At 39.3% G+C, this 20,886-nt stretch overlaps 1 protein-coding gene across 1 annotated transcript in view; it reads left to right on the forward strand.

The window, feature by feature from the left end:
- The window catches only part of VPRBP (Vpr (HIV-1) binding protein), an 89,064-nt gene that overhangs the window by 2,395 nt on the left and 65,783 nt on the right, over positions 1 to 20,886 (forward strand). Inside the window, 4 exon segments of the mRNA XM_010851787.1 lie at positions 5,616 to 5,733; positions 10,412 to 10,488; positions 12,546 to 12,619; positions 14,971 to 15,084. Coding sequence (XP_010850089.1) covers positions 5,624 to 5,733; positions 10,412 to 10,488; positions 12,546 to 12,619; positions 14,971 to 15,084 — 375 coding nt within the window. The 5' untranslated portion in view covers positions 5,616 to 5,623.

Genomic DNA, 20,886 nt, shown 5'->3' on the forward strand with positions numbered 1-20,886 from the left:
CCCCCTTCCCCCCCTCCCCCCCCCCCCCATTAAAAAAATGGTAAAATTCATATACCACAAATTAACCATTAATCATGTAGTAGATTAGCAGTGTTGTGCAGCCATCACCTCCTTTAGTTCCAAGAAATTTTTATCACCTCACGACGAAACCCTATATCCATTAAGCAGTTACTCGCTACTTCTCCCTCCCCCAAGCTCCTGGCAACCGTTCTGCAGCTTTCTGTGTATGGATTTACCTATTCTGAATGTTTCATAGAAATAGAATCATAGAATATGTGACCTTTTCTGTTGGGGTTTTTTTGCCTGGCGTATTGTTGTAAAGGTTCATCCACAGCTGTAACATGTCTCAGTACTTCATTCCTTTCTGTGGTTGAATAATAACTGCATTGTATGAATATAGCCACATTTTGTTTATCCATTCATGTGTTGATGAACCTTTGGGGTTTTCCTCTTTTGAATATTGTATTCAAATATTCAAAACATACTCAATATTGTATTGAGTATGCTTTGAACATTTGTGTACAAGTGTTTGAATATCTGTTTTCAGTTCTTTTGGTTACGTTTCTTGAAGTGGAACTTCTGGGTTGAGGTAATTCTGTTTAACTTTTTCTTATAAATTTTTTGAGGAGCCTTTGAACTGTTTTCTATAGCTGTTGTATTGTTTTACATTCCTGTCGGCAGTGTTCATTCGGTTTATCCATATCCTTGCTAGTGCTACCTTTACAGTTTTTTGGTTTTGATCATCCTAGTAGGTATGGTTGGTATCTTACTGTAGTTTTGATTTTTATTTCCCTAATGGCTATCTGTGTTGAACATTTTTTCATGTACTTCTTGGCTACTTGAACGTCTTCACTGGAGAAATGCCTGTTGAAGTACTTTGCCCATTTTTTCCGTCTGACGCTCTCCCACCTGAGCTATTTTGGCCACTTTGCCCGTTTTTGAATCAGGTTTCTTTGTTGTTGTTGAGTTGTAGGCGTTCTTAAATATTATGAATACTTGATCCTTATCAGCTCTGATTTGCAAATCTTTTCTTCCATTCTATGGGTTGTCTTTTCACTTTCTTGATAATGTATTTGGCACAAAAGTTTTAAATATTGAAGTCCAATTTATCTATTCCTTTGTTGCTTATTCTTTTGATGTCAGATGAACATCTCTTGCCAATTTCAAGGTCATGAAGATTTACCCCTGTGTTTACTTCTAAGAGTTTTATGGTTTAAACTCTTATATTGAACTCTTATACTTATTTTGAGATAATTTTTGTATGTGATGTGAAGCAAGGATCCAGCTTCATTCCTTGGTACGTGAATATTCAGTTGTCTCAGCACAATTTGTTGAAAGACCATTAGTCTTTCTAGTAATGGTCTTTCAACAAATTCTTTCGCTGTTGACTGGGTTTGGCCTACTTGTTGAATATCAGTTGAGCATAAGTGTGAGATTTTATTTCTGGACTCATAGTTCCACTGCATTGGTATATATATCTTTCCTTATGCCTGTATCACAGTATTTTGATTATTTTACATAGTAGTTTTAAAGTCAGATGTGTGAATTCTGTTTTTTTCAAGATCGTTTTGGTCATTTAGGATTCCTTGCAGTTACACATAAATTTTAGAATTGATATTTGCTCTAATGCAAAGAAGATCATTAGATCTTGTAGGGATTATGTTGACAATTGCCCCTTTTGGAGGATATTGCCATCTTCACAATATTAAGTGTTCTAATCCCTGACTCCAGGATGTCTTTGCATTTATTAGGTCTTTTTTAATTTTATTTTTTCCAGCAATGTTTTGTAATTTGCTTTGAGGAAGTTGTTTGCCTTTTTGGCTTAAATTGATTCCTTAGCATTTTACTTTTTTTAGTGCTATTTTGAGTGAAATTGTTTTGTTAATTTCATATTTGATTATTATTGCTAGTGTGCAGCAATACAAGTAATTTTTGTGTTAATGTTGTATTCTATAACTTTGCTAGCTTATTAATTCCAGTAGTATTTATTTGTCAGTTCTTTAGGATTTACTATTTATTGGGTCATATCATCTGTCAATAACGATAATTTTACTTCTTCCTTTCCAACTTGGATGCTTTTTAATTTTTTTGTCTTAATTCTTCTGGCTAGAACTTCAGCACAGTGCTTAAGTTGTGAAAACAGAGATCTTTGTTTTGTTTCTGATTTTAGGGGGAAAGCTTTCAGTCTTTTCACCATTGAGCATGTGTTAACTGTTAGTTGCTTCAGTCGTGTCTGACTCTGCGACCTTATGGGCCCTGTAGCCCTCCAGGCTCCTCTGTCCTTGGGATTCTGCAGGCAGGAATACTGGAGTGTCTTTCCATGCCCTCCTCCAGGGGATCTTCCCGTCCCGGGGTCAGACTCATGTTTCTTGCATTGCTGGTGGATTCTTTACTCACTGAGCCATCTGGGAAGCCCATGTCAGCTGTGAGTTTTTGTAATTAATGCTCTTTACCATGCCCTATTGAGGAAGTTCTGTTCCTGGTTTAGCAAGTGTTTTTCACAAAAGGATGTTGGATTTTGTCAGATGCTTCTTCTATATCAATCACAGGCTCACCGCCTCCCCTTCATTCTATTAATGTATTGTGTTACTTTAATTGATTTGCATATATCAAACCACCGTTGTATTCCTGGGCTAAATCCCACTTGGTTGTGGTATCTCATCCTCTTAATGTCCTGCTGTTTTCATCTTTCTAGTATTTCATTAAGGATTTTTACATCTATTTTCATAAAGCATATCGGTCTGTAGATTGCTAGTGATATTATCTGTCTTTAGTATCAGGGTAGTATTGGCTTTATGTACATTAGGAAGTCTGCCTCCTCTTCAATTTTTTGGAATAATTTGAGGAGTAATCGTAATTCTTTCAAGTGTTGGGTGGAATGCACGAGTAAAGCTGTTTCTCCTGCACTTTTAGAATGTGTTGTAAGAGATTAACTTTGCTGTTACCATATGTTACTACTTTCCTCAGTCTTTAGATCTCTTACCTCAGCATAAAATTTTACTGAGGGAAACATTGATAAAATTGGGGGAAACTTTGATAAAATCATCGCCCCATTCTACCCCTTGGCTAATACTCCTCCAGATTGTCAAGGTCATAAAAACAAGGGAAGATTCAAAAACTGTCACAGACCATAGGACATTAGGGAGACATGACAACTAAAAGTAATGTGTCCTGGATGAGATCTTGGAACAGAAAAAGAATGTGAATGGAAAAGCTGGTGAACTGTGAGTCAGATCTGGAGTTTAGTTAAAAGTAATGTACTGATTTTCAGTTTCTTAATTTTGACATCACGTCACTATAAGATAACATTAGGGGAACCTGAACTGAGCGACGGGTGTATGGGAATTCTCTTTGCTGTCTTCACAACTTTAAAAAAAAATAAACCTGTAATTATTCTGGGGCTTCCCTGGTGGTTCAGATGGTAAAGAAGCCACCTGCAGTGTGGGAGACCTGGGTTCGATCCCTGGGTTTGGAAGATCCCCTGGAAAAGGGAACGGTGACCCATTCCAGTATTCTTGCCTGGAGAATACTATGGACAGGGAGCCTGCCAAGCTATAGTCCATGGGGTCTCAAAGAGTCAGACATGACTGAGCGACTACACTTCATTCTAAGTAAATTTATTTTTAAAAATGCATTTATAGTTAGGTTGCAGTCAAAAATATACCTTGGGTCTTCTCAAGTTGAAGTCACAAGTCCATATTATTTGGTCACATTTGCAGTATTTCTCTTGTGTCTTTGGCTATAAAACTGAAAATGTGGATTCTTTGTAGAAAAGAAGCATTTTAACTTTGTTTTGAAAATATTCTTTGGATTTAGGGGTAGCTCAGGTGACAGGAATCACTGTCTACTATTAGAATTGCCTCAATTTGATTAAAAGATAAATGTTTAAATTTAGAGTGGTGGTGGTGGTTTAGTCTCTTAAGTTGTGTCCCCCACTCTTGCAACCCCATGGACTGTAGCCTGCCAGGCTCCTCTGTCCATGGGCTTTTCCAGGCAAGAATACTGGAGTGGGCTGCCATTTCCTTTTCCAGGGAATCTTCCTGACTCAGGAATCGAACCCAGGTCTCCTGTACTGCAGGCAGGTTCTTTACCAACTGAGCTATGAGGGAAGCCCAAAATTTAGAGGGTTGATGGTAAATGTATTTCTTTGGTCTTACGTCAGATGCCTTTAGAACAAAGAACAAATAATCCTAGATGAGCTAGTGATTTTTTTTTTTTGGACAAAGTTTTTTATAGAATGGTTGCTGTGTCTGTGAAAATATACATTTGCATGTCAGGATTTGACATTTTGATCCTAAGACTGCTTTGGCAAGAGAAGTAAACTATCTGAACATTTGGGTCTCATTTATCCCTTCTGGAATCACTTGTAAACCTCTCTTCCCCAAGTCGATGTCTCATATGGCTGCTCCAGAGCCTGTCTCACCTCCCTGCCCTGCACCCCTGGGCTCATCACTCAGCTCAGCAACTTTTTCTGCCTTTCTCCAGCCTGTTATCCTCCTTCCAGGAGCTGTGAGATAGATTAGGAAGCCTGAAGAACAAATTAGTTTATAATATTCCTTCCCAGCTTTCATGTTGGTAATGATAACCACTTCATTTCTTGATCTTTTGTTAAGAATTAACAGGAATGTGTTACTTATCTTTCATAGAATTTTCCCCTGAAGACTTACAAGAACACAGTCTTTCTGGGAGTATTTGCTATATTTTGTGTCTTAAAAAAAAGAGCAGCTTCACAGATTTGGACCTCAGATCTAGATTTGGGATTATTGTACATAATAATGTACAGATACAGGTTGTAGAGTGTCCCTGTGAGACCTTTCATGAACTGAAATGACATAAAGTGAAGCAGTTGCCTTAGGACACGTCTTGCTAACGGATGCACAAAGATTGAGATAAAGCCCAGATGCTCATAGGCACAGTTCAGAGCTGTAGTAGCTTATTGCTGAGTGTAGTTCGTATGAAAGGAGCTTGGTGGCGCCTTTCTCTGCTTGGAGTTGCAGCAGTGAGAATGGCTTGCTGCGAAACCAACACAATATCCTCTTCAGATTTCTTTGGGTTAGCAAAACATACTAATATAGGTCTTTCATAAAAATTGTTCAGTTGCTAAGCCGTGTTTGACTCTCTGAGCTGAGAAAACTGCAGCATGCCAGGCTTCCCTGTCCTTCACTGTCTCCAGGAGTTTGCTCAGACTTGTGTCCATTGAGTCAGTGATGCCATAAAAATGATGTGGCATAAAGTGAACTTCTGAAAAGCAGGGATACATGTATGTGTGTTTCTGAGAGGAGAGAGAAACCATAGGTTTTGCCTGATTCTTAGGAATTCCTGCTCATAGAAAGGTTAAAAATCATGATTTTGATCCAGTTCCCAAAGTCTAGCAAACAGCTTGAGAAAGGTGAACAGACTTGTTTGTCAGACCTTTATGAGTATCCAGGTCCCCAGTCCCAGATTTTGCACTGTACCCACAAATAAAATTATCCAAGGGTTAAATTTCGCATACTTTTAACTTCCTTGTTTGTTCATCCTTTTTTTCCCTCCCTCCTCACTTTCCCTTTTGTAGAAAGTCTGTCAGGTTTATTTGCCTGTGTTCATTTGTGTGTTTGTGTTTTGCTTCTTCCCAGGTCAAGCCATGACTACAGTAGCGGTCCATGTGGACTCCAAAGCTGAGCTCACTACCCTGTTGGAGCAGTGGGAAAAGGAACATGGCAGTGGGCAGGACATGGTACCCATCCTTACCAGGTATGACCAATTAAGTGTTTTTTCTTTTAAAGGAAATTTGGGGATTTCCAGGTGGTCCAGTGGTTATTATTCAGGGCTTTCACTGCCAGGGGCACAGGCTCAGCACCTAATTGGTGAACTGAGATCCTGCAAGCTGTGCAACGTGGCCAAAAAAGAAACATTGGAGAATAGTGTAGAACATTATCATTTTGTGAATTCTTAATACATTTTTTTTCCCTGTCAGAACTAGTCTTTATGTCTCTGTCTTGAAGCTTTTAAAATTGCTTCCTTTTCCTCTCAGGCTCTTTTGTTGTCATGCTCTTTCCTAGGTTCTTCTCCTGCCAGTGTTTTAGCTCCAGAGTTTTGTTGGTGGTTCTTTTCTCTCTTCATGCTAGATATTTTACCTAGTTTCACCTCTGTCCATGATTTAAAAAATTATTCTCAGTCTCTTTTTCTACCTCAGGCTCCTCTTTATAAAAATTTTAGACCCATTTCTCAGCTACTGGTGTATACATCCTTTCCTGGTTGTTCCACAGACACTTGAAACACACTGTGTCCAAAATAGAGCTTCTTGTCATCATCCTGCCTCCGTCTTCATTCACAGCGTGTACTTTTGTACTCCCTGCCTTGGTGCAAATGGTTTTTTTTTTTTCTTTCTTTTTTTCTTTTTTTTTGGCATTTTATTTATTTTTTTTATTTTTATTTTTTACTTTTAATAATTTTTCTTAAAATTTATCCTGAACCCTCTTCCCTCCTCCCTCCCCATACCATCCCTCTGGGTCGTCCCAGTGCACCAGCCCCAAGCATCCAGCATCGTGCATTGAACCTGGACTGGCATTAAACTAAAATCTGAAAACCATCCTCCCTAGTGTATTCCTTTCCTAGCACAACCTAGTCACCAAGCCCTGAGGATTTCTGCTTCCTCTTGTTCCCCTTCCCTGTCTCTTCATTAGGTATTGATCATATCTTGGCTGACTTATTAGGCAGCGTGCATTATCCCTGTCTCCAGTTTACCCTCTTCTAATACAACATCCTCTTTGCTGAAAGATTTATCTTTTTCACACACAAATCTGATTGTCATACCTCAACTTGTAATTCTTTTCTGGCTCTCTTTTCCTACAAAATGAAATGTAAACTTTAGAGTGGCTTATGATGCTGTTTATAATTTGGCCCCTACTTCCTTTTTCTGCCTCATAGTGTTGTTCTTTTTTAGTGAGGAATAGTACCATGTTTTCCAGTGTCTGTTTGCCTTTATATTTGCTGTTTCTTTGGCTTGAAAAACCTTTCTTTGGTATATCTGCCTGGCAAGCTCTAGTCTTTTCAGGAAGCAGTTCAAGAATCATGTCTGTAAATACCATATGATACCACTTATACATGAATTCTTAAATATGACACAATATGACCCAATGAACCTGTCTATGAAGCAGAAATGGAATCATGGACATAGAAAAACAGACTGGTGGTTGCTGAGGGGAGGGGAGGGAGTTGGGAGAGGGGTGGAATGGGAGGTTGGGGTTAGCAAATCTAGTCTTTTATATATAGAATAGATAAACAAAAAGGTCTTACTGTAGCACAGAGAATTATATTCAATATCATGATAAACCATAATGGAAAAGGATATTTAAAAATGGAATACATGTACGAATATGTATAACTGAATCACTTTGCTGTACAGTGGTAATTAACATTGTAAATCAACTATATTTTGATTAAAAAATCTTTCTCTCATTTTAATTACCACTTGTACTGTAATTATCATTTTACATGTGTCTCCTTACTAAACTCTAAGTTTTCTGAGGGCAAGTACTTCCCATTTTTATTGGTGTCTCCTCGTGTCTCTTCAGACAGTGAAGACTTGCCCTTTGCCTGGTACATAGTGAACTGTGTGGTACATAATTTTATTGAATGACTGTGTTGAGGAGAGAGAGTGAAAAATAGACTAGGGAGGGATACCCGTGATTTTTGTTAACAGGAAGTCTTTGAAACAACAGGCTGTTTAATATCTAATCTTTGATATAACAGAAAAAAAATTTTGTTTATGCAATGATCTATTCTCTAGGGATAAAGAGAACTATGGTCTTATGAAAGGTTAAACAGGGATAAATGCTTTGTTCATAACTGCTCTTGATGCGAAACATGTGAAAGTACAGTTTTTTATTTTAGGGAAAGGATTTTTGCTGACTGGTGGAAAGTGGATTTGCATTTGTAGAGGCATTGGAGATTAAGAATTACTAATCACAAGCTACTTGAAATGTAGCCATATGAATTAAAGAATCTTAAATATTGTGCATTTAACATGTGGATTATTGATTGATGTAATTTTGAAAGGAGGAGAGAGTGATAAATGGTACTGTTCATGGTAGACTCACTAAATTTCTCAAAAAATGTTTTTTAATGTTTTATTTTTGGGGATTCCCTGGTGATCCAGTAGTTAGGACTCAGCACTTCCACTGCCAAGGGCCCAGGTTCAATACCTGGTTGGGGAACTAAGATCCTGCATGCTGTGTGGTGAGGCCAAAAACAAGTTACTGTATTTTCAGGATTATTTCATATTATTTATCATATTTGACCCTGAACTTTGTCATTATACTGTGCTATTCAGCAGAACCCTATGTTCAAGAAGGTAACTATCTGGGAGGCAACTAAATGGATCTAAAAAAAAGTGGGTAGTGTTACAGAATAGTAGGTAATAAAGTGCTAGATCGGGCAGATGGTTTGTGAATATTCCAGGGCTTAGAAAAATGGAAAGAATTTGAATAAGCCTGTTTCTTCTATTCACTCAAGTGTTTGAGGACCTTTTGTTTATCAGGACAGCTTCCTCATTTGTTAGTAAAACTATCACTGACAGCCACATTGTTAAAAGGTAGCCATCCTCTGAGCTACTTGAAAAAGACTGCCTGTATAGCCAGGCAGTAGAAAGCTAAGATTAGGGTACTGGGTTTTCACTCCAAATCCAGTGGGCCTTCCAATATAGTATGTGGTAAGGTTCCTTGGAACAGGGGCTTGAAAGTTGTTAGAATATATATTGATGAAAAGCAAAGAAGACAAGGTTTTCTAGGAAAAGTGAAAATGTGCCTGAAAAGGGTATCTATCTAGGGGAGAATGAACGGCATGTTTCTGTGGCAGGGAGGAAATGGGCTCCACCAGAGTGCAGGGTGAATATATGTTAGGAATGGAAGCTAAAATTACATGGAGCAAAGATCGTAAAAAGTATCTTCAAGGCTAGACTGAGAATTTAAAGATGCAGTAGGATGAGTTAAAAGTATATTTTAGATGGGGCAGAATGCCTACCGTCCTCCAGACTGTGGGTCTGTTAGTTCACTGGTTATTTCCTACAGTATTTTCTGTAAGAGGTTACAGAAAAACCTGAATGAGCATTTTGACCAGTGCAGTAATTTATACTTGACCCATGGTTGCTTGAATCTGTGAATGTGGAGGGCCAACTGTACTCTGCCATTTTTATGTAAAGGACTTGACAGAGGATTTTAGTGTCCCTGGGAGGTCCTGGAACCAATTCCTTACAGATGCCAAGCTATGACTGTGTGTTGTATAATGCTCTGATAGAATCTTTACTTGTAAAACCACCACCTAGATCAAGTTATAGAACTTGAGAACTACCTCCAGAAGGCTCCCTCCTGCTGCATCACATCAGTATTTGCCTTAGATTGACTGGTTTTCTATTTTTTTTAAATAATAATTTTATTTATTTATTTTTGGCTGTGCTGGGTCTTCATTGCAGCGTGTGAGCTTCGCTTGGGTTGCACCAGCTCCAGGGCGCATGGGCTCGGTAATTGCAGCTCCCAGGCTCAATAATTGTGGCGCATGGACTTACACAGTTGCTCCAAGTCTTCGGGGACCTTGTGGGTTCTTCCTGGATCAGGGATGAACCCATGTCTCCTGCATTCGCAGGTGAATCCTTTACCACTAAGCCATTGAAGGAGCCCCATTTGTTCTTTTTTTCCCCCTAATTTGTTTATTTTTAATTGGAGGATAATTGCTTTACAATATTGTGTTGTTTTTTGCCATATATCCACATGAATCAGCCATAAGTATACATATGTCCCCTCCCTCATGAACCCTCCCTTTGTTTTTGATTCCCAGTTTTCATAGGAACAACACCTAAGTAGTTCTGATGTCAAGCTCTGTTCTAAGCAGAGTGCATATATATCAAGTTAAACCTCAGGGAAACTCTAAGATACACACTGTTATCCTCATATTACAGGTTAGGCACAGAGAGGGTAAGTAATTTGAAAAAAGTCAAAAACAGTAGAAAGGTCTGAAGTCTGCTGTTTTGAGAGTAGAGAGTCCAAAATAGTATGGTCTGGACATTTCTGGTCAAGACTTAAAGAAATGATCGAAGTCAGGAGATACTTTGTTAGGTAGAGCTAATAAGAATTACTGCAATGGGGAAGGGGAGAAAAAGGAAGGATTTAAGGATGTCTCCTGGGCTTTTGGCTTCTGAGGGGATAGTAGTGCTGTTTTTTGAGACAGGAGAGTTGGAGAGAAGAATGAATTTGGGAGTGGAAATTGTTTTATGAGATGGTTGGTTAGATCTTTATGTTTGTCAGGACAACACCCTCTTTCTAATTTTTTGCTTTTATTTTGTACCTTGACGGTTGCGTTGACTATTGTAGGTGGTGGTACATCTTTTTTTTTCGTATGCTTGTTTAGCATTGACCTTGTCTTCCCTTTGTATTAGGATGTCTGAATTGATTGAAAAAGAAACTGAAGAATATCGTAAGGGGGATCCAGACCCATTTGATGATCGGCATCCTGGTGAGATCTGTGTTTTCTTAATTCTGGCTCTAATTTTCTTACAAAAGAAAACTGCTTACTATAAGGACTATTTTTCAGTTGAAATAGAATTTCTTAAAATATTGCTCAAGATGGGGGCAGCAAGGAAAAATACATTCCTGGAAAAATGGAAATATTTTTAATATTTATCAAGTACTTAAAGGAATTAGATTATATAGATATACCTTATTAGTTGAAATGATCACAAAGATTTAAAAGGAAGAAAAATGTTCTCTCTTTTTGACTTTGGAACCAGAAGATGTTATACTCTGTGTGCCTTCATCTTTCTAACAACAATAATTATCCTTTTACTAATGGGGAAATGTGGTTGAGAATGCATTTAATGCCTTTTAGTTATGAAATTGATACTTGGAACCTTGAATAATAAATGGACTTCTTGGTGTCTACTTTAATGTTCCAGTAGCTAAAATATGCTACCTCAGGTTAACGTGATTTTCTTTGGGTCAGTGAGCCATGAAGACCTAGCCTGGTTTGGCATGGAATTTGCTACAGTACAGAACTATGTGGGACTCGAGACTGCCATTTTATGTCCGAAGGTAGATTACCAGGGGGCACAACTTAAGTCATATGGGTCCACGCAGCATATAAATTTTCTCTTTATAAAATCAGAAGCAGTTCTTTTTGGAGAGAAGAGACAGATCTTGTAAGTGGAGAGACAGTGAGAATGAGTGGAACTTAATAAAAATAAGAACATTGTATATCCACCTGAATGTACCAGTGTTATACTTCTGTTTCTTAGACTTTTATTCCCAAATGTAAGTGAGCTAGGCATTTCAGATTGAGTGTCTAGTTATTATGTGATGTTACCTGCTGCTCTTGTCCTAGATATCCCCACTTGTGATTTTGAGAACTATTTGCTTAATGAACTCACATCTTCAGTAAGGCAGTAAGAGCAAGAAAAAGTGGGAGAGTGAAAATAAAGTAATTCATGGGATTGTGAAAAGAATTAAAAGAGATGATCATGCTTAGTGACATTGCCTTGGAAAGGATGAAATGGTAACAAGGAAGAAGGGAGAGAAGAATGCCTTTTTTCAGTAGAGATTTAAAGACTATTTCCTCTGTCTCTTATATTAAAACATTATTTGTCACTAGGCATAATTTCTTTAAAAAAGAATAAGGGTCTTAGTTTCATCATTTATAAACAGAAAGTTAGGTAATCTGAGGTCCACATTTGTTTTTCTGATGCCATTCTCTAACTTCTGTTCTGTGAAGTACTTTGGGGTATTAATTACAGGTTGGTAAAAACTTTTTATCGGCAATTTATATCTTCATCTGAAACTCTATCCTTTGACTAAACTTGCCACTCTAAAAGGAAAATTAAATAAAATAGATGATACCTATTTTAAAAGCAAACCAATAATTTTCCCAACGATTAGCAAATTCTTTCATTTTTAGGCTGTGTATTGAGTAAATCCTAGATTTCTGGCCTCCTTTGTATTTCTAGGAGCTCAGAAGTTAAGATGACCAAGTTCACTTTATCTTTAGCATTAGGTGATTGCTTGGTGGGACTCCCCTCGCCCTCAAACCTGGCCTGTTGTTACAGGTTTGAGGACGTACTGCTGCTGCTGTTGGCATTATAGCTGAGAGACTGGGCTTGGAGCCTGTTTTCACTCCAGGCCACCCATCAAGAGAAGCTATGCTTCCTTCCTTTTTCTCTTTGGGAGGTCAGGTGTTTACATTCTCTTAGGATCCTTTATGATTCTTCCATAGACCTTGTATACTCTGAGTGACGCTAGTCTGGGTCTTGTGCTCATTTGTTTAATTTGGCCTTGATGTGTAGACAGTATACTGGGAGATGGGAAGGTTAGAAAGCAGTGTTTGAAGTTTTTGTCATTTTTAGTTTTAAAGAATGCTTCTTATGAGATCTAGTTCATCAAGAGAATCTTTTCTTCGTTTCTGTTAATTTTTGCTGGCCTTTTAATGGTACTTAAAACCACCCTTGTTCCTTTCCAGAGGTCTGAGTTGCTTAACTGGGATGACTTACTCATTCCTTTGCTCCTCCCCTCTTCTTTCGGCAGGTCGAGCTGATCCAGAGTGTATGCTGGGCCATTTGCTGAGAATACTCTTCAAGAATGATGATTTCATGAATGCAGTAGGTTTCCTTCTTACTTTTCTCCAGAGATTATCATCAACAGATGCTTTACCTTTATTTTTCTGTAAATTGTCTACTTTCTACTGAGGCCTTGACAAAGTTGGGAATAGAGTGCATAAATTTTTTAATCTGGTATTGGTTCAATACCAGACTAAAATAAGACTGGTATTGGTTCAATACCAGACTAAAATAAGACTAATTATGGACTTCTTCATTACCAAAGTCCTGGCTGTGGCCAGGGTATTTTCTCTTTGGTGTTCAGTTGAATATTGATGAGGGTTCTCAAGGCATCTATGCTCATACTGGAGTGAGATGATTTTGAATTTGGAAACATAGAAGTTCTCTTGGATTCCTGAATGGAAAAATTAAGAGTGGTGTGTGCAGCATGCTTCTGCACTGACACTGGGTGTGCACACTGTGTGTGTGCATGCTGTGCACTGGACATGTGGAGGGAGGAAAGGAAGGAAAGGAAGTCAAATAACCTGAGGTATTTCACTCAGGTCTGTTGAGTAAATGAGGGGGAAAAGTATGTATTACAGCTCCTAAACATAGTAATAATTCATAGTAATAATTACGTTTGTTTTTGGAGGCAAATAGCATGATACTTGAGAGCATGGGCTTTGGGGTCCATGTTTGGGGTTTAAATGCAGCTCTACTTTTCTTTGACATTTTGATCTGTGGGCAGCTTAAGCCTCTCTAAGCTTTATTTCTCTAATCTATAAAATGGGGATGGTAGTGATTAACCTTAAAATATTTTTGTAATCCTTGAATGAAATTAAGTCTGAAAAGTGCTTGGTGTAGAACCTGGCACATGAGGGCTCAGTAGTTACTATCTATCTTAATTCTCAGTTTTACTTCTCTTTCACTGGTAGCTCTCCTCTGCTTCACGTCACTTCCAGCTTGCCTTCTAATCCCCACATGGATATTTCCCAAAGGCACCTTGAGTTCTGCATGTCTAACTGCTTGCCCCGTAGTCTGTTTCTCTTATTCTCTAGCTCAGTAATGGTGTCCTTTCCTAACCAGCTAGAAGTTCCTTTATTCCTCTAGCGTGTGTGCATGCTCAGTCATGTCTGACTCATCTTTGTGACCCCGTGGACTGTAGCCCACTGGGCTCTTCTGTCCATGGGATTTTTCCCAGCAAGAATACTGGAGCAGGTTACCATTTCCTCCTCCAGGGGATTTTCCCGACCCAGAAATCGAACCTGCATCTTTTGAGTCTCCTGCATTGGCATCTCCTGATTGTTTACCACTGGCGCCACCGGGAAAGCCCCCTTTATTCCTCTAAGCTCTCTTATTCAGTGAAGTTAACAGCTCTTATGGATCCCTACCCCTTAGCCTTCACAAATTCCTCGACTTCTTTCTGCCCTTGTTCCCAGACCTTAGGCTAACCACCACCATATCTCTGTTGGTACTGCAATAGCCTCTTAATTGGTTTCTCTTCTTATCTTGTCTTCCTCCAACCCATTCTTTATCAAATGCAAAAAGTGATCATGGCACTCACTGTCTTGCTTAAAATGCATTAGTGGTTTCCCATTGCTCTCACGATGAACTTTAAATTTCTTATTTTGGTTTATAAACCTGTTTGTCATGGCCTTTGTTCTTTCAATTTTTAGTTCTTGCCCTTTGCCTCCTTTCCTTTTCACCCCTCATTAGCTGTTCCTCCTTGTCCTTCATGTTCTTGCTGGAACCCCTTCCTCTCTGCAGCCTTTACTGATTCCTTTGCAAGCTTTATGATCTCCTCCAGGCTTCTGTGGCATCCTGTACTTATGATACTTGTTTTTCCCAGCTGTCACCTTTTTTGGATTCTGAAGCTTTTGGTGATGGGACTGTGTCTTATCACTATTGTATATCCAGTAACAGAACACGGTGACACTTAGAGATCCAGTGTTTTTTTATCTGATGAGTGCCAAAAAGAAAGCATTATTAATATATAAAATAAAATAAAAAAAATATATATATAAAATATAAAACTCAAAGTTTTGTCATTAATCATTGTCAAGAATCAGGGAGGGGTGAGGGGAGGCTTGTTTTGCCCTGTTTTGTCTTTCTAAAAAAGTATAAGCATGGGAGGTGATTTTTTTGTGATAACTCTTGAGTTTTAATTTCTGTGGTTGCTGAGTTGTTGTTTGAAGGGAATATGACTTTAAAGTGACAGAAGAACTTGTATGGTATCATGGCATAGCAGGATCATATTTCCAGTAATTATAGGTTTAGTTAGTAATGTTAGGTATAGTCTTACAGTCTTCTTTAATATTCTGTAGGCAAGCTATGGGAATATGGTATGGATTTACTAGACTTCATTAATTTGATTGGGTTGAATTTCAGATGAAAAGTATCACTCTTCTTTACAGCTGGTGAATGCATATGTGATGACAAGCCGAGAGCCCCCTTTAAACACTGCAGCTTGCAGACTCCTACTGGACATCATGCCCGGGCTGGAAACTGCTGTTGTCTTTCAAGAAAAGGTACTTACTAAAAAGAAAAGTCATCGTTTCATTAAATTTTCAAAAAATGTTTATTTGTTGGTTGCGTCAGGTCTTGGTTGTGGTACCTGGCGCGTGGGGCCCCTGTTGCGTCATGTGGGATCTTCTGTTGCAGCGCACAGGCTCTCTAGTTGGGGCTGGTGGGCTCCGTAGTTGTGACTGTCGGGCTTAGTTGCTCTGCAGCATGTGGAATCTTAGTTTCCTGTCTGTGTGTGTGTGGTAGTTGCTCAGTTGTGTCGGACTCTGCCACCGCATGAACTGTAGCCTGCTAGGCTCCTCTGTTGATGGAGTTCTCCAGGCAAGAATACTGGAATGGGGATCCATTCCCTTCTCCAGAGGATCTTCTCAACCCAGGGATTGAACCTGGGTTTCCTGCATTGCAGGCAGATTCTTTTCCTGCTTGAGCCACCACAAAGCCCCTTAGTTTCCTGACCAGGGATCAAACCTGCATCCCCTGCATTGCTTGGTGGGTTCTTAACTACTGGACCACCAGGGGAAAGTCCCATCATTTTATTATTTAATTGAATGGTGCTCTGTTTGATTTTTCTTTATTAAAATAATTGTTACAGTTTTTTCTTCTTATATTTTATTATAGTAGCAATCTATATTATAAAAACTTAAGAAAACAAGAAAAAATTAAAGTAACTATTTAGTGAGTACTTAAATAGTATTTGCTACTTGTGTGTACAGTATTTTTAAAATCTTAAATCATATTTTTAGAATGGATTTTTGATCCTATCCAAACTTTTTTTTTTTTTTTTGGTTGAAAAAATTTAATTGTTTCTTTACAATGTTATGTTAGTTTCTGTTGTACAGCAAGATAAATCAGTTATGTGTATGCATATGGCCACCCTTTTTTAGGTTTTCTTTCCATTTAGGTCACCACAGAGCATTGAGTAGAGTTCCCTGTGCGATACAGTAGGTTCTCATTAGTTACCTATATTGTGTATAGTAATATGTCATATAGTATATATGTCAATCCCAGTCTGCCATTTCATCCCACCTTCCCCTTTCCTCCTTGGTAACCGTAAGTTTGTTTTCCACATCTGTCATTTGTGACTCTGTTTCTGCTTTGCAGATAAGTTCATCTGTAACATTTTTCTAGATTCCGCATATAAGCTATGTTATCCTTATCTTTCTCATACTGACTTACTTCACTCCATATGCCAGTCTCGAAGTCCATTCATGTTGCTGTAAATGGCATTATTTTAGTCCTTTTTATTACTGAGTTATGTTTTGTTGTATACTTGTACCACATCTTTATTCCTCTGTTGATGAATGTTGAGGTTGCTTCCATGTCCTGGCTATTGTAAATAGTGCCGCATCGCAGTGTGGGCATCCTTTTGAATTACGGTTTTCTCTGGTTATATATCCAGGAGTGGGATTGCTGGCTCATGTTTCTATTTCTGGGTTTTTCTAGCTCTATTTCTAGGTTTTTCAGCAACCTCCATATTCCATAGTAGCTGTACCAATTTACATTTCTACCAACAATGTAGAAGATTTCCCTTTTCTCCACACCCTCACCAGCATTTATACTTTATGGATTTTTTGATGATGGCTGTTCAGACCAGTGTGAGGTGATACCTCGTTGTAGTTTTTAAAACATATCTTTTTTTATTTACTTATTTATTTGGCTATGTCGGGTCTTAGTTGTGGCATGAGGAATCTTCAGTCTTAAGTTGCGGCATGTGGGCTCTGTGGTTCTGAGTTGTTGTTTGAAGGGAATTTGACTTTAAAGTGGCAGAAGAACTTATGTGGTATCATCATGGCGTAGCAGGATCATAATTATTTCTAGCAATTATCGGTTTAGTTAGTAATGTTAAGTACAATCTTATAGTCTTCTCCTCTTGCCTTCAGTCTTTCCCAGCATCAGGGTCTTTTCCAGTGAGTCAGCTCTTCCCATCAGGTGGTCAAAGTATTAGAGCTTCAGCTTCAGTATCAGTGCTTCCAATGAATATTCAGGATTGATTTTCTTTAGGATTGACTGGTTTGATCTCCTTGCCATCCAAAGGACTCTCAAGACTGTTCTCCAACACCACAGTTCAAAAGCATCAATTCTTCAGTGCTCAGCCTTCTTTACGGTCCAACTCTCACATCCATACATAAATACTTGAAAAGCCATAGGTTTGACTATATGGACCTTTGTCAGCAAAGTAATGTTTATGCTTTTAAATAAGCTGTCTAGGTTTGTCATAACTTTTCTTCCAAGGAGCAAGCGTCTTTTAATTTCATGGCTGCAGTCACTGTCAGCAGACATCAGGAGCCCAGGAAAATAAAATCTGTCACTGTTTATACTTTTTCCCCATCTATTTGCCATGAAGTGATGAGACTGATGGGACCAGATGCCATGATCTTAGTTTTTTGAATGTTGAAATTTAAGCCAGCTTTTTCACTCTCCTCTTTGACTCTCATCAAGAGGCTCTTCAGTTCCTCTTTGCTTTCTGCCATTGGGGTGGTGTCATCTGTGTACCTGAGGTTATTGCAGCTTGTGCTTTATCTAGCCCGACATTTTGCGTGATGTACTCTGCATGTAAGTTAAATAAACAGGGTGATAATATACAGCCTTGATGTACTCCTTTCCCAATTTGGAACCAGTCTTTGTTCCATGTCTGGTTCTAACTGTTGCTTCTTGACCTGCATGCAGGTTTCTCAGGAGGCAGGTAAGGTGGACTGACTGGCATTTGCATCTCTTTAAGAATTTTCCATGGTTTGTTGTAGAGAAGGAACTGACAACCCACTCCAGTGTTCTTGCCTTGAGAATCCCTGAAACAGGGGAGCCTGCCATCTATGGGGTTGCACAGAGTTGGACACGACTGAAGCGACTTAGCAACAGCAGCAGAAGCATGGTTTGTTGTGATTCACACTTTCAAAGGTTTTAGCGGTGTCAGTGAGACAGAAGTACATGCTTTTCTGGAATTCCCTTGCTTTCTCTATGATCCAGTGTATGTTGGCAATTTGATGCCTTTTCTAAATCTGGCTTGTACATCTGGAAGTTCTTCATTCATGTACTGTTGAAGCCTCGCTTGGAGAATTTGGAGCATTACTTTGCTAGCATGTGAAATGAGTGCGATTGTGTGGTAGTTTGAACATTCCTTGGCATTCCCCTTTTTTGGGATTGGAATGAAAACTGACCTTTTCCAGTCCTGTGGCCACTGCTGAATTTTCCAAATCTGCTGGCATATCGAGTGGAGCACTTTCACAGCATCATCTTTTAGGATTTGAAATAGCTCAGCTGGAATTTCATCACCTCCACCAGCTTTGTTAGTAGTAATGCTTCCTGTGGCCCACTTGACTTCATTCTCCAGGATGTCTGGCTCTAGGTGGGTGATTACACCATCTTGGTTATCAGGGTCATTAATACCTTTTTGTATAGCTCTATATTCTTGCCACCTTTTCTTAATATCTTCTGCTTCTGTTTTATCTACACCATTTCTGTCCATCTTTGCATGAAATTTTCCCTTGGTATCTCTAATTTTCTTGAGGAGATCTCAAGTCTTTCCCAGTCTCTTATTTTCCTTTATTTCTTTGCATTGTTCACTTAAAAAGGTTTTCTTATCTTTCCTTGCTATTCTTTGGAATTCTGCATGCAGTTTGGTATATTTTTCCTTTTCTCCTTTGTCTTTTGCTTCTCTTCTTTTCTCAGCTGTTTGTAAGGCCTCCTCAGACAACCATTTTGTCTTGCTTCATTTTTTTTTCTTGGGGATGGTTTTAGTCACCACCTCCTATACAATGTTAGGAACCTCCTCCATAGTTCTTCAAGCACTCTGTGTCAGATTAATCCCTGGAATCTATTTGTAACTTCTACTCTCAGTGAACTCCGGGAGTTGGTGATGGACAGGGAGGCCTGGCGTGCTGCAATTTCATGGGGTCGCAAAGAGTCGGACATGACTGAGCGACTGATCTGATTTGATCTGATCTGACTGTATAATCCTAAGGGATTTGATTTAGGTCATACTTGAATGGCCTAGTGATTTTCCCTACTGTCTTCTATTTGAGCCTGAATTTTGCATTAAGGAGCTCATGGTCTGAGCCACAGTCAGCTCCACGTCTTGATTTTGCTGACTGTATAGAGCTTCTCCATTTTCAGCTGCAAAGAATATAATCAGTCTGGTTTCTGTATTGACCATCTGGTGATGTCCATATGTAGACATATGGTGTTGTTGGAAGAGGGTGTTTGCTGTGAACAGTGTGTTCTCTTGGCAAAACTCTGTTAGCTTTTGCCCTGCTTCATTTTGTGCTCCAAGGTCAAACTTGCCTTTTACTCCAGGTATCTCTTGACTTCCTACTTTTGCATTCCAGTCCCCTATGATGAAAAGGACATCTTTTTTTGGGTGTTAGTTCTAGAAGGTCTTGTAGGTCATCATAGAACCGTTCAACTTCAGCTTCATTGGCGTTAGTGGTTGGGGCATAGACTTGGATTACTGTGATATTGAATGGTTTGCCTTGGAAATGAACAGAGATCTTTCTGTCATTCTTGAGATTGTACCCAAGTACTGCATTTTGGACTCTTTTGTTGACTATGAGGACTACTCCATTTCTTCTAAGGGATTCTTGCTTACGGCAGGTTATAATGGTCATCTGAATTAAATCCACCCATTGCCATCCATTTTAGTTCACTGATTACTAAAATGTCGATGTTTACTCTTGCCATCCCGTTTGACCACTTCAATTTACCTTGATTCATGGGCCTGACATTCCAGGTTCCTATGCAGTAATTGCTCTTCATAGCATTGAACTTTTTTCTCACCACCAGACACATCCACAACTGGGTGTCGTTTCCGCTTTGGTTCAACTTCCTCATTCCTTCTGGAGCTATTTCTCTGTTCTTCTCCAGTAGCATATTGGACACCTGCTCACCTGCTGGAGGGTTCATCTTTCAGTGTCATATCTTTTTGCCTTTTCATACTTTTCATGGGGTTCTCAAGACAATGATGCTGAAGTGGTTTGCCATTTTTTTCTCCGGTGGACCACGTTTTGTTAGAACTCCTCACCTTGACCCGTTCGTCTTGGGTGGCTCATACTTTGACTGACAAGGCTGTGAGCCATGTGATCATTTTGGTTAGTTTTCTGTGATTGTGGTTTTCATTCTGTCTGTGCTTTGATGGATGAGGATAAGAGGCTTGTGCAAACTTCTCGTAGGAGGGACCGGCTGTGGGGAACACAGGGTCTTGTTCCGGTGGGCAGGGTCATGCTCAGTAAATCTTTAGTCCAATTTCCTGCTTATGGATGGGGCTGTGTTCTCTCCCTGTAGTTTGGCCTGCGGCAGCCCAGTCCTAGAGTTTGGGGGGCTGTAATTTTACATTCAGTTCAGTTGCTCAGTTGTGTCCAGCTCTTTGCGAACCCATGGACTGCAGCACACCAAGGCCTCCATGTCCATCACCAGCTCCTGGAGTTTACTCAAACTCATGTCCATCGAGTTGGTGATGCCGTCCAATCATCTCATCCTCTGTCATTCCCTTCTCCTCCTGCTTTAAGTGTTTCCCTGCAGCAGGGCCTTTTCCAGTGAGTCAGTTCTTCGCATCAGGTGGCCAAAGTATTGGAGTTTAAGCTTCAGCATCTGTCCTTCCAATGAATACTCAGGACTGATTTCCTTTACGATGGACTGGTTTGATCTCTTTGCAGTCCAAGGGACTCTCAAGAGTCTTCTCCAACACTACAGTTCAAAAGCATCAATTCTTCGGCACTCAGCTTTCTTTATAGTCTAACTCTCACATCCATACATGACTACTCGAAAAACCATAGCTTTGACTAGACGGACCTTTGTGGGCAAAGTAATGTCTCTGC

The sequence above is a fragment of the Bison bison genome, unplaced genomic scaffold (assembly GCF_000754665.1).
Source record: "Bison bison bison isolate TAMUID 2011002044 unplaced genomic scaffold, Bison_UMD1.0 scf7180017864304, whole genome shotgun sequence".
Lineage (NCBI taxonomy): Eukaryota > Metazoa > Chordata > Mammalia > Artiodactyla > Bovidae > Bison > Bison bison.